General features: G+C 48.5%; 1 protein-coding gene across 1 annotated transcript in view; it reads left to right on the plus strand.

The window, feature by feature from the left end:
- The first annotated feature begins 2,124 nt into the window (after window positions 1-2,124).
- The window catches only part of LOC127027894 (macrophage immunometabolism regulator-like), a 28,074-nt gene continuing 15,821 nt past the window's right edge, over window positions 2,125-14,377 (plus strand). Inside the window, exon 1 of the mRNA XM_050913758.1 lies at window positions 2,125-2,694. Coding sequence (XP_050769715.1) covers window positions 2,125-2,694 — 570 coding nt within the window. The remainder of the gene's footprint in view (window positions 2,695-14,377) is intronic.

Below are 14,377 nucleotides of genomic sequence, written 5' to 3' on the forward strand. Positions count from 1 at the left end.
CTTACAACTACAATATAGGTTCACTGTCCTCAAAGCTGAGGAGGAGCTGGATGTGCTTTCAGGCAAAGAGCTGAGGAGGAGCTGGATGTGCTTTCAAGCAAAGCATCTGGACCAACTGACCCTGAACCATGCAAGACCACCAGGAGGAAGTGGTGAGTGATAGTAATGGGCGACTCCCTGCTGTAGGAGACGGAGGCACCGATCTGCCGACCTGACCTATTGTCTAGAGAAGTTTGTTGCTTGTTGGGGGCCTGGATCCAGGATGTTGTGGAGAGAATGCTGAAGCTGATCCAACCCTCTGACTATTACCCTCTGCTCTTCTTCCATGCGGGCACCAATGACAGTGCCAGGGGCAACCAGGAGAGTATAAAAAGTGACTACTGAGCTTTGGGGGGGTGTGGTGGGTTGACCCTGGCTGGATGCCAGCTGCCCACCAAAGCCACTCTATCACTCCCCCTCCTCAATTGGACAGGGGAGGGAAAATAAAATGAAAGGCTCGTGGGTCGAGATAAGGACAGGGAGATCACTCAGCAATTACTGTCATGGGCAAAACAGACTCGACCTGGGGAAAAATTAGTTTAATTTATTGCTAGTCAAATCAGAGCAGGATAATGAGAAATAGAACCATATCTTAAAACACCTTCCCCCCACCCCTCCCTTCTTCCCGGGCTTAACTTTACTCCTGATTTTCTCTACCTCCTCCCCCCCGAGCGGCGCAGGGGGACGGGGAATGGGGGTTTGGGTCAGTTCATCACACGTTGTCTCTGCCGCTCCTTCCTCCTCAGGGGGAGGACTCCTCACACTCTTCCCCTGCTCCAGCATGGGGTCCCTCCCACGGGAGACAGTCCTCCACGAACTTCTCCAACATGAGTCCTTCCCACGGGCTACAGTTCTTCACAAACTGCTCCAGCATGGGTCCCATCCACGGGGTGCAGTCCTTCAGGAACAGACTGCTCCAGTGTGGGTCCCCCATGGGGTCACAAGTCCTGCCAGCAAAGCTGCTTCAGCGTGGGCTCCTCTCTCCACGGGTCCACGGGTCCGCAGGTCCTGCCAGGAGCCTGCTCCAGCGCGGGCTTCCCACGGGGTCACAGCCTCCTTCGGGCATCCACCTGCTCCGGCGTGGGGTCCTCCATGGGCTGCAGAGTGGATATCTGCTCCACCGTGGACCTCCATGGGCTGCAGGGGGACAGCCTGCCTCACCATGGTCTTCACCATGGGCTGCAGGGGAATCTCTGCTCCGGCGCCTGGAGCACCTCCTCCCCCTCCTTCTTCCCTGACCTTGGTGTCTGCGGAGTTGTTCCTCTCACATCTTCTCACTCCTCTCTCTCGCTGCAACTCCTACTCCCCTGTAACTTCTTTTCCCTTTCTTAAATATGTTATCATCACAGAGGCGCTACCACTGTTGCTGATTGGCTCGGCCTTGGCCAGCGGCGGGTCCGTCTTGGAACCCGCTGGCATTGGCTCTATCGGACATAGGGGAAGCTTCTAGCAGCTTCTCACAGAAGCCACCCCTGTAGCCCCCCCCGCTACCAAAACCTTGCCACGCAAACCCAATACAGGGTGATAGTCAGGGGCATGGAGTCCCAGGTGGTATTGTCCTCAATCCTGTCGGTGAGGGGAAAGGGTGTAAGGAGGAGGGCACTGATACAGCATGTCAACAATTGATTGTGGAGCTTGTGTAAGCAACAGGCTTTTGGTTTCTATGAACATGGGACCCTGTTTGAGGATGAATGTGTGCTTGAGAGATATGGGCTCCACCTCACCAAGTGGGGAAAAGGTATCTTTGCCAGTAGGATGGCTGACCCGGTAAGGAGAGCTTTAAACTAGGAACAACAGGTGAGGGAGTTACCAGCAACCCTGTAAGGGAGTGATAGACAGGGTTGACAAGCAAAATGCCTGGAGTGATATGACTGAAAGGGAATGCAAAATCAACAAAATAGGACTTAAACAGGGTCACCTCCAACATTTGCATGTAAGCAAGGAAGTGCCTACAAGGCACCATTATGGTAAAAAGAAACCCAATGGATTCTTTCTGGGAAATCAGCATGCTGGGGTGCCTCTCTGAAGTGCATGTACACTAATGCACATAGCATAGGGAATAAACATGAGGAATTAGAGCTCTGCATGCAGGTGCAGGGCTATGATCTTGTTGGGATCACAGAGACGTGGTGGGATAGCTCCCATGACTGGAGTGTTGCAATGGAAGGATACAGTATTTTTAGGAAAGACAGGCCAGGAAGACGAGGAGGAGGAGTTGCTCTTTATGTGAGAGACCAGCTGGAATGCATGGAGCTCTGCCTGGGGATGGATGAGGAGACAGCTGAGAGATTATGGGTAAGGATGAAAGACAAGACAGGTAAGGGTGGCATTGTAATGGTTGCCTGCTATAGGCCGCCTGATCAGGAAGAACAAGCGGATGAGGCCCTCTGCAGACAACTAGGAGCTGCCTCACGTTCGCAGGCCCTGGTCTTCATGGGAGACTCTAACCACCCCAATATCTGCTGGAGGGACAACACAACAGGGCATAAGCAATCCATGAGATACCTGAAGAGCATCGGCGACAACTTCCTGATCCAAGTGACAAAGGAGCGACCGAGGAGAGGTGCTCTGCTGGACCTCATACTCACAAACAAGGAAGGGCTCGTTGGAGATGTGAAGGTCAAAGGCAGCCTTGGCTGCAGTGATCATGAGATGGTAGAGTTCAGGATCCTGAGGGGAGGGAGCAGGGCAAAAAGCCAGATCACAACCCTGGACATCAGGAGAGCAGACTTTGGCCTCTTCAGGTACTGGCTTGGTAGAGTCCTATGGGATAAGGCCCCAGAGGGAAGAGGGGCCCAAGAAAGCTGGTTAATGTTCAAGGATCACCTCCTCCAAGCTCAAGAGCAGTCCATCCCAACAAGCAGGAAGTCAGGCAAAAATCGACTGAAGGAGTTAGGTCTTTTCTCACTGGAGAAGAGTAGGCTCATCACAGCATTCCAGTACTTAAAGGGCGGCTACGAAGAGGACGGAAGGTTTCTCTTCACAAGGAGTCACATGGAGAAGACAAGGGGCAACGGGCACAAGTTACACCAGGAGAGGTTTCATCTCGATATAAGAAAGAAATTTTTACAGTGAGAACAATCAATCACTGGAACAACCTCCCCAGGGATGTGGTAGAGTCCCCATCACTGGAGATTTTCAAGATGCGATTGGACAGGATACTAGATAATCTCATCTAGGCTCCCTTTCCCACGATCTGTTGGACCAGATGATCTTTCGAGGTCCCTTCCAACCTGGGCTATTCTATGATTCTATGATTGAAAAATGCCAGGAGGCCTGCGTGGATGAACAAGGAGCTCCTGGCAGAACTTACACATAAAAAAGGAAGTATACAGAGGGTGGAAGCAGGGACAGGTAACCTGGGAGGAATACAGAGATGTTTTCCAGGCATGCAGAGATACAGTGAGGAAAGCCAAAGCCTACCTGGAATTGAATCTGGCAAGGGATGTCGAAGACAACAAGAATGGCTTCTATAAGTACATAGGTGACAAAAGGAAGGCTAGGGAAAATGTGGGCCCATTGCTGAATGGGGCAGGGGCCTTGGTGACACAGGACATGGAAAAGGCTGAGGTACTGAATGCCTTCTTTGCCTCAGTCTTTACTAGCAAGGCCAGCCTTCAGGAATCCCAGGTCCCAGAGACCAGGGGGAAAATCTGGAGCAAGGAAGACTTACCCTTGGTGTAAGAGGATCAGGTCAGGGAATACTTAAGCATACATAAGTCCATGGGCTCTGATGAGATGCACCCTTGAGTACTCAGGGAGTTGACTGAACACCTGCCTGCCGATGGGAAGTAGCGAATGAATTCCTTGTTTTGCTTTGCTTGCGTGTGCGGCTTTTGCTTTACCTATTAAACTGTCTTTATCTCAACCCACAAGTTTTCATACTTTTACCCTTCTGATTCTCTCCCCCATCCCGCCGGGGGGGAGTGAGCGAGCGGCTGTGTGGTGCTTGTATGCCGGCTGGGGTTAAACCATGACATAAGGCCACTGTCAATAATCTTTGAACAATGACAGCAATTGGGAGAAGTGCCAGAGGACTGGAGGAAAGCAAATGTCACTCCTGTCTTCAAGAAGGGCAAGAAGGAGGACCAGGGAACTACAGACTGGTCAGCATCACCTCCGTCCCTGGGAAGGTGATGGAGCAGCTAATCCTGGAAACCATCTCTAGGCACATGAAGGACATCAGAAGTTGTCAGCAAGGATTCACCAAAGGGAAGTGTCGTGGTTTAACCCCAGTCAGCAACTAAGCACCACGCAGCCGTTTCCCCCTCCCCCTCCCAGTGGGGTGAGGAGGAGGAAAGCAAAGGGAAAAAAAAGTAAAACTCGTGGGTTGAGATAAGAACAGTTTAATAACTAAAGTAAAATATAATACTAACAATAGTAATAATGAAATATAATAATAATAGTAATGAAAAGGAATACAACAGAAAAAGGAAGGGGGGGGAAAGGAAAAAAAAACAGTGATGCACAATGCAACTGCTCACCACCCGCTGACCGATGCCCAGTTAGTTCCCGAGCCGTGATCCACCCCTCCCAGCCAGCTCCCCCCTGTTTATATACTGGGCATGATGTTCCATGGTATGGAATACCCCTTTGGCTAGTTCAGGTCAGCTGCCCCGGCTATGCTCCCTCCCAGCTTCTTGCACACCTGCTTGCTGGCAGAGCATTGGAAACTGAAAAGGCCTTGGCTTAAGATAAGCCCTACTTAGCAACAACTAAAACCTCAGAGTGCTATCAACATCATTCTCACACTAAATCCAAAACCCAGCACTGTACCAGCTACTAAGAAGAGAGTTAACTCTGTCCCAGCCGAAACCAGGACAGGAAGTCAGTCATGCTTGACCAACTTGATAACCTTCTATGATGAAATGACTGGCCTGGTAGATGAAGGAAGAGCAGTGGATATTGTCTACCTCGACTCCAGTAAGGCCTTCGACACTGTCTTCCAGAAGATCCTCATAGAGAAGCTGTTGAAGTTTGGGCTGGATGTGCAGACAACTGGCTGAACAGCTGGGCCCAGAGGGTGGTGATCAGTGCCACGAAGTCTAGTTGGAGGCCAGTAACTAGCAGTGTACCCCAGGGGTCAATACTGGGTCTGATCCTGTTCAACACCTTCATTAATGATCTGGGGCAGAGTGTACCCTCAGCAAGTTCGCAGATGATGGTGGCTAATACGCCAGAGGGTCGTGTTGCCATCGAGAGGGACCTCAACGGGCTGGAGAAGTGGGCTGACAGGAACCTCATGCAGTTCAACAAGGGGAAGTGCCAAGTCCTGCACCTGGGGAGGAACAACCAGTATATGCTGGGGGCTGCCCAGCTGGAAAGCAGTTCTACACAAAAAGCCCTGGGGTTTCTGGTGGACACCTGTCCTGGTTTCGGCTGGGACAGAGTTAACTTTCTTTTTAGTAGCTGGTACAGTGCTGTGTTTTGGATTTAGTGTGAGAATGATGTTGATAACACTCTGAGGTTTTAGTTGTTGCTAAGTAGCGCTTATCTTAAGCCAAGGACTTTTCAGTTTCCCATGCTCTGCCAGCAAGCAGGTGTGCAAGAAGCTGGGAGGGAGCACAGCCAGGACAGCTGACCTGAACTAGCCAAAGGGGTATTCCATACCATGGAACATCATGCCCAGTATATAAACAGGGGGGAGCTGGCCGGGCGGCGCGGATCGCGGTTCGGGAACTAACTGGGCATCAGTCAGCGGGTGGTGAGCAATTGCATTGTGCATCACTGGTTTTTTTTCTTCCCCCCCCCCTTCTTTTTGTTGCATTCCTTTTCATTACTATCATTATTATATTTCATTATTACTATTGTTAGTATTATATTTTACTTTAGTTATTAAACTGTTCTTATCTCAACCCACGAGTTTTACTTTTTTTTTCCTTTGCTTTCCTCCTCCTCACCCCACTGGGAGGGGGAGGGGGAAACGGCTGCGTGGTGCTGAATTGCTGACTGGGGTTAAACCACGACAGCCTTTTTGGCGCCCAACGTGGGGCACGAAGGGTTGAGATAACGACGGATCTGATCAGAGTGTGTTAAAACAAACTTGTTGTAAGTATTCATTGTATTGGTTTGATAGTTACTGGTTACAATGTGGGTTCGTTTGCTATCAAAGTTGGTGTTGTGGTTCTTGAAGTTGCGTTATGTAATGCCCTACTTGCAGTATATGCTCCCTGTTGTGCTGTTTATCATCTGTGGGAACCGGGCTAGAGTTATCATGTTGTTGTACTTTGTAACACTGGCTTATGATGTGATAGAAGTGCAAGCCGTGAAACTAATCGGGTGTTTGTACTCAGCATTGTTGTCACCTCTGTACTTCGGGAGCCACCTATGGGAGACTATTAATAATTGTACCTTTTACCTTTTCTCCTCTGGGAACCAATCTGTGGAGGAGACATCTCTGTACTTCGGGTGCTATCTCCTAGAGAATATTAGTAACTGCACTTTCTACCTTTTCTCCTCGGGGAGCCAACCTATTGGGGAGACATCTTCCCACATCTTCCTTTTCTTTGCCAGGTTAATTGCAATAGCATTGAAGGAGTTTGTAAATTTTGAATATCCTTGGGATGTTGAACTTAGTATGGTCATACTGCTAGGAACCAGCCTGTTCCTGAATGTGATTCAGATCTTGCCTAGGGTTAAACAACTATTTAAAAATACCACCCAGAGATCAGCTCCCACGACTGCAGCTACTCCAACTCTGGCGACAGGCACTACGGCCACTCAAACTCTTGCAACAGGCACTGCAGCTACTCAAACCCCAGCGACAAGCACTGTGGCTACTCAAACTCTGGCGACAGCTACTGCAGCTACTCTAATCCCTATGACAAGCGCTGTGGCTACTCAAACCCCAGCAACAGGCACTGTGGCAACTCAAACCTTGGCGATGGATGATGCAGCTGAACTAGAGAATCAACTGGTGCCAATATCAATCGCCCCTACACAGAAGAGGAAATATACAAAAAAATCAGTTCACTTAGCAAAGGATGAAGGTGAACCAGGGCCATCATGAGAACAGGAGGAAGAGGCAGAACCGGAGATAATCTCCCGATCCCTATTCCCGAGTGAGCTGCTAGAGATGCGAAAAGACTTCAGCCGTCATCCAGGTGATCACATTATCACCTGGCTGCTCCGATGCTGGGATAATGGGGCAAGTAGCTTGGAATTAGAGGGTAAGGAAGCCAAGCAATTGGGATCCCTTTCTAGGGAAGGGGGCATTGACAAGGCGATTGGAAAAAAGACACAAGCCCTCAGCCTCTGGAGGCGACTTCTATCGGGCATGAGGGAAAGGTACCCCTTCAAGGAAGATGTTGTATGTCAGCCAGGCAAGTGGACCACCATGGAGAAAGGTATCCAGTACCTGAGGGAATTAGCCGTGCGGGAGATGGTTTATTATGACCCAGACGATGGGCGGTTACCCACAGATCCAGATGAAGTCCAATGCACACGACCCATGTGGCGGAAGTTTGTATGAAGTGCACCATCATCGTATGCCAGTGCATTGGCAGTAGTGGACTGGAAAGACGAGGAGGGACCAACAGTAGATGAATTGGCTCGCCGACTTTGGCAATACGAAGAAAGTCTCACTTCCTCCCTCGTCGCGGCTGTGGAGAGACTGCCAGACATACTAGCCGAGAAATGGTCCCGAGAGTTCCAGCGATTTTAGGATAAGTCTGGCTGCCCACCTGTACGGACCAATACCTCAGCTATTAGGAGAAGGTATTCTTCTGGGCAAGAGAGAGGAGAGAGAAGGTATATACCACGGGGTACCCTGTGGTTTTACCTGCTTGACCACGGAGAGGATATGAGAAAGTGGGATGGAAAACCTACCTCGGTCCTAGATGCACGGGTACGGGAATTGCGAGGAAAAACAATCACAAATGAGGGTTCTTCCAGGAAAATGGTTGCTTCAGCCTCCAGTGAGCACTGCGAGAGGTGTGGCCGACAGAGTGGAAGGGCTGATCTTACTCCTGATTCTATGAAAAGGAATTCTAATCCGTTTTTACAAGTGAGTGGAGAATCCTATGACCAGGACTAGAGGGGCCCTGCCTCCAGCCAGGTGGAGGAGAGGGACAACCGGGTTTACTGGACTGTGTGGATTCGATGGCCTGGCACATCAGATCCACAGGAGTATAAAGCTCTAGTAGACACCGGTGCACAGTGTACTCTAATGCCATCAAGCTATAAAGGGGTAGAACCTATTTGTATTTCTGGGGTGACAGGGGGATCTCAACAGCTAACTGTATTGGAGGCTGAAATAAGCCTAACTGGGAATGAGTGGCAAAAACACCCCATTGTGACTGGTCCGGAGGCTCCATGCATTCTTGGCATAGATTATCTCAGGAGAGGGTATTTCAGGGACCCAAAGGGGTACCGGTGGGCCTTTGGTATAGCTGCCTTGGAGACGGAGGAAATTGAACAGTTGTCCACCTTGCCCGGACTCTCTGAGGACCCTTCTGTTGTGGGGTTGCTGAGGGTCGAAGAACAACAGGTGCCGATCGCTACCACAAGGGTGCACCGGCGGCAATATCACACCAACCGAGACTCCCTGATTCCCATCCATACGCTGATTCGTCTACTGGAGAGCCAAGGGGTGATCAGCAGGACTCGCTCACCCTTTAACAGCCCCATTTGGCCAGTGCGAAAGTCTAATGGAGAATGGAGACTAACAGTGGACTATCGTGGCCTGAACGAAGTCACGCCACCGCTGAGTGCTGCTGTGCCAGACATGCTAGAACTTCAATATGAACTGGAGTCAAAAGCAGCCAAGTGGTACGCCACAATTGATATTGCTAAAGCATTTTTCTCAATCCCTTTGGCAGCAGAGTGCCGGCCACAGTTTGCTTTCACTTGGAGGGGCGTCCAGTACACCTGGAATCGACTGCCCCAGGGGTGGAAACACAGCCCCACCATTTGCCATGGACTAATCCAGAATGCACTGGAAAAAGGTGGAGCTCCAGAACACCTGCAGTACATTGATGACATCATCATATGGGGCAACACAGCAGAAGAAGTTTTTGAGAAAGGGGAGAAAATAATCCAAATCCTTCTGAAAGCCAGTTTTGCCATAAAACAGAGTAAGGTGAAGGGACCTGCACAGGAGATCCAGTGTTTAGGAATAAAATGGCAAGATGGGTGTCGTCAGATCCCAATGGATGGGATTAATAAAATAGCAGCTATGTCTCCAACGACTAGTAAACAGGAAACGCAAGCTTTCTTAGGTGTTGTAGGTTTTTGGAGAATGCATATTCCAAATTATAGTATGATTGTAAGCCCTCTCTATCAAGTGACCCAGAAGAAGAACGATTTTAAATGGGGCCCTGAGCAACAACAAGCCTTTGAACAGATTAAACGGGAGATAGTTCATGCAGTAGCCCTTGGGCCGGTCCGGGCAGGACCAGAGGTTAAAAATGTGCTCTACACCGCAGCCGGGGAGAATGGCCCTACCTGGAGTCTCTGGCAGAAAGCGCCTGGGGAGACCCGAGGTCGACCTCTAGGGTTTTGGAGTCGGGGATATCGAGGATCTGAGGCCCACTATACTCCAACTGAAAAGGAGATATTAGCAGCATATGAAGGAGTTCGAGCTGCTTCAGAAGTGGTTGGTACTGAAACACAGCTCCTATTAGCACCCCGACTGCCAGTGCTGGGCTGGATGTTCAAAGGGAAGGTCTCTTCTACACATCATGCAACTGATGCTACATGGAGTAAGTGGATTGCACTGATCACACAACGAAGTCGAATAGGAAATCCCAGTCGCCCAGGAATTTTGGAAGTGATCACAGACTGGCCAGAAGGCAAAGATGTTGGAATTTCACCAGAGCAGGTGGTGACAGGTGCTGAAGAGGCCCCACTGTATAATAAACTGCCAGAAAATGAGAGGCAATATGCCCTGTTCACTGATGGGTCCTGTCGCATTGTGGGAAAGCATCGGAGGTGGAAGGCGGCTGTATGGAGTCCTATACGACAAGTTGCAGAAACTGCGGAAGGAGAAGGTGAATCGAGTCAGTTTGCAGAGGTGAAAGCCATCCAGCTGGCTTTAGACATTGCTGAACGAGAAAAATGGCCAATACTTTATCTCTATACTGACTCATGGATGGTGGCAAATGCTCTGTGGGGGTGGGTGCAGCAATGGAAGCAGAGTAACTGGCAACGCAGAGGTAAACCCATCTGGGCTGCTGCACTGTGGCAAGATATTGCTGCCCGGCTAGAGAACTTGGTTGTGAAAGTACGTCATGTAGATGCTCATGTACCTAAGAGCCGGGCCACTGAAGAACATCAAAACAACCAGCAGGTAGACAAGGCTGCTAGGATTGAAGTAGCTCAGGTAGATCTGGATTGGCAGCATAAGGGTGAATTATTCATGGCTCGGTGGGCCCGTGACACCTCAGGCCATCAGGGAAGAGATGCAACATATAGATGGGCTCGCGATCGAGGGGTGGACCTGACCATGGACACTATCGCACAGGTCATCCATGAATGTGAAACATGCGCTGCAATTAAGCAAGCCAAGTGGTTAAAGCCTCTTTGTTATGGAGGACGATGGCTGAAATACAAATATGGGGAGGCCTGGCAGATTGACTATATCACACTCCCACAAACCCGTCAAGGTAAGCGCCATGTGCTTACAATGGTGGAAGCAACCACTGGCTGGCTGGAAACATATCCCGTGCCCCATGCCACTGCCTGGAACACTATCCTGGGCCTTGAGAAGCAAATCTTATGGCGACACGGTACCCCAGAAAGAATTGAGTCAGACAATGGGACTCATTTCCGGAACAACCTCATAGACACCTGGGCCAAAGAGCACGGCATTGAGTGGGTGTATCACATCCCCTATCATGCACCAGCCTCTGGGAAAATTGAGCGATACAATGGATTGTTAAAGACTACATTGAGAGCAATGGGTGGTGGGACTTTCAAACATTGGGATACACATCTAGCAAAGGCCACCTGGTTAGTCAACACTAGAGGATCTGTCCATCGAGCTGGCCCTGCCCAATCAGAACTTTTACATACTGTAGAAGGGGATAAAGTCCCTGTAGTGCACATAAAAAATATGCTAGGAAAAACAGTTTGGGTTACTCCTGCCTCAGGCAAAGGCAAACCCATTCGTGGGATTGCTTTTGCTCAAGGGCCTGGGTGCACTTGGTGGGTGATGCGGAAGGATGGGGAAGTCCGATGTGTGCCTCAAGGGGATTTGATTTTAGGTGAGAACAGCCAATAGATTAAATTGTATGCTATTAATTGCTATATAATCCTGCCATTGTATGTCATCATCATTATAATTATTATGTGCTATATTAATGGTATTATAGTAAGAATTACTTAGATTAATGAAGAATGAACTTTGACAAAACCGAGTGAAGTGCAGTAGTGATGGAACCAGGACTGACTTCAGCATGCAACAATCCGACACCACACACCATCCTCCTGCTGCGCCCAATGTCACCTGCCTGCCACATCACACCGAAGCCCAATCCTGTTCTGCCGACTGAGCGGACTTTGCACCATCCCTCCTGCCCAGACAGACTGTTATGATAGATGGAGCCCAAAGTCATGGACTGAATGAACTCAACAGACATTTGATAGAGGTGGCCCATAGATCGCGGGAATGATATCTATACGTATATATTAAAAGACAGGAAAGGTGATGGTGATTAATTGGAAATGTATTGGAAAGTGTGGGATCTGGGCATAACGTAAATGGTATAGAATAAGGGGTGGATATTGTCCTGGTTTCGGCTGGGACAGAGTTAACTTTCTTTTTAGTAGCTGGTACAGTGCTGTGTTTTGGATTTAGTGTGAGAATGATGTTGATAACACGCTGATGTTTTAGTTGTTGCTAAGTAGGGCTTATCTTCAGCCAAGGACTTTTCAGTTTCCCATGCGCTGCCAGCAAGCAGGTGTGCAAGAAGCTGGGAGGGAGCACAGCCGGGGCAGCTGACCTGAACTAGCCAAAGGGGTATTCCATACCATGGAACATCATGCCCAGTATATAAACAGGGGGGAGCTGGCCGGGAGACGCGGATCGCGGTTCGGGAACTAACTGGGCATCGGTCAGCGGGTGGTGAGCAATTGCATTGTGCATCACTGGTTTTTTTTTTCTTCCCCCCCCTTCTTTTTGTTGTATTCCTTTTCATTACTATTATTATTATATTTCATTATTACTATTGTTAGTATTATATTTTACTTTAGTTATTAAACTGTTCTTATCTCAACCCACGAGTTTTACTTTTTTTTTCCTTTGCTTTCCTCCTCCTCACCCCACTGGGAGGGGGAGGGGGAAAGGGCTGCGTGGTGCTGAGTTGCTGACTGGGGTTAAACCACGACAACACCAAGTTGAACATGAGCCAGCAGTGTGCCCTCATGGCAAAGGTGGCTAATGGTATCCTGGGCTGCCTTAGGAGGAGTATTGCCAGCAGGTTGAGGGAGGTGATCCTTCCCCTCTACTCAGCACTGGTGAGGCCACACCTGGAGTCCTGTGTCCAGTTCTGGGCTCAGGCCTGTGCTATGCTGTGCCATGGTGCACATACAACATGGCCTTCAGCCCTGTGTTATGCTGCACAAATCCCTCGGCCGCAGGATAAACTCAGCCAGCTCATTGTAACAGAGGATCCTGCAGGCAGCTCCCAGTTGGTACTGGTGATTATGCCGCTTGCGTGGCTTTGCCTTTATCTACAACCACAGCAAGAAGTTCTTATGTGAACATCCTTTCTCTTTGACAGTAGAAATTATAAATAGAGTTGTTTCCTTGTAAGAAAATCCTATAATGGCTTGAAAGACCAAAAGGGGATAATATCTCGGCTATGGACAGGGTCTGCATGGCATGCTGCATGTGGGTTGGAGTCCTGTTCAATGCTACACCGCTCAGGGTTCCCAGCATCTAAAGGGATGCTATTCTCTCCTTATAGTGTTAGATAAATAGCATTTTAAATGATACCTTACAGAGTCTAAGTGCCTTTCTTACTAGGATCATAACGGACCAGAACCTCCTAGTGCAAAACAGGGCCACTAAGATGATTAAGGGACTGGAGCATCTCTCCTATGAGGAAAGGCTGAGAGAGCTGGGACTGTTTAGCCTAGAGAAGAGGAGGCTCAGGGGGGATCTCATCAATCTCAGTCTTGATATTTTATGATCTCGGGCTCTTCCTTCAATATGGAGGCAATAGATCTTGGCTCTAAGAAGTCCATGATGCCACCATACATTCCCCATTACTACAACATTAAAAAAACCACACCTTTGCATCCATCTCTTGACTTAATAAAAGTTCCATGAAAACATGTACAAATCTGATATATGGGTTTCTTTCAAGTCCCCCCTCCTCCTTTTTTAGAATATTATTTGATACAAAACCTACCAAAACCAGTGACAATACTTTCTGGTGTGCCAAGATCACTTGTTATAATAGTATCATACTAATAATGCCTCATTGTTTCTCACTCTTTTTCCTATATGGGGATTGTAAGCTGTTTGGGAACTAAGACTATATTTTTCTCTTCTGTTTTTATACAGTACCTGCATCAATGTAATCAGGTGTTAAGAGTCCTGAAGTGCTACAGTAATATAAATAACAATAAATGAAGATGGTAGTTCTGTATCACCAACTGTACTGTACACATCATAATACTAGATCTGTCTTTTTTTATCCTTCAGATCCCACTGTGCTCTGCTGAGATATATAACAATATCCATATTATATACTAAGCTGAGACACCTATAGCAATCTAATCATGGTCCTCTGTCCTTCTCTTTACTGATGCAGCCCACCCTGAGCTTTCTGCTCTTATCACCAGGACCTCCAGTCCTGAGACAACTAATTTAAAGCTATCACAGATAATTTTACATTATGGTAGACTACAGCAGACAGCTACGGCAGCTGTTCTAGAGGGAAAAAGCTATTGGTGCCCAGAGTGACTAAAATTACAGAAATCATATCTGATGAGGATGAGGCTATGAAGTTTGGATCTGGATCATGCCTTCCCAGTTCACAAGTGCTTGGACTGAGGTTCATACTGATGCAATATACAGCGATTGCAAAACTGCAAGGTTGTGCTGGTTTCGGCTGGGATAGAGTTAATTTTCTTCATAGTAGCTAGTATGGGGCTATGTTTTGGATTTGTGACCAAAACAGTGTTGATAACGCAGAGATGTTTTAGTTATTGCTGAGCAGTGCTTACACAGAGTCAAGGCCTTTTCTGCTTCTCACACCACCCCACCAGCAAGTAGGCTGGGGGTGCACAAGAAGTTGGGAGGGGATATAGCCGGGACAGCTGACCCCAACTGACCAAAGGGATATTCCATACCATATGACATCATGCTCAGCGATAAAAGCTGGGGGAA

Source organism: Gymnogyps californianus, unplaced genomic scaffold, assembly GCF_018139145.2.
Source record: "Gymnogyps californianus isolate 813 unplaced genomic scaffold, ASM1813914v2 HiC_scaffold_100, whole genome shotgun sequence".
NCBI classification, from domain to species: domain Eukaryota; kingdom Metazoa; phylum Chordata; class Aves; order Accipitriformes; family Cathartidae; genus Gymnogyps; species Gymnogyps californianus.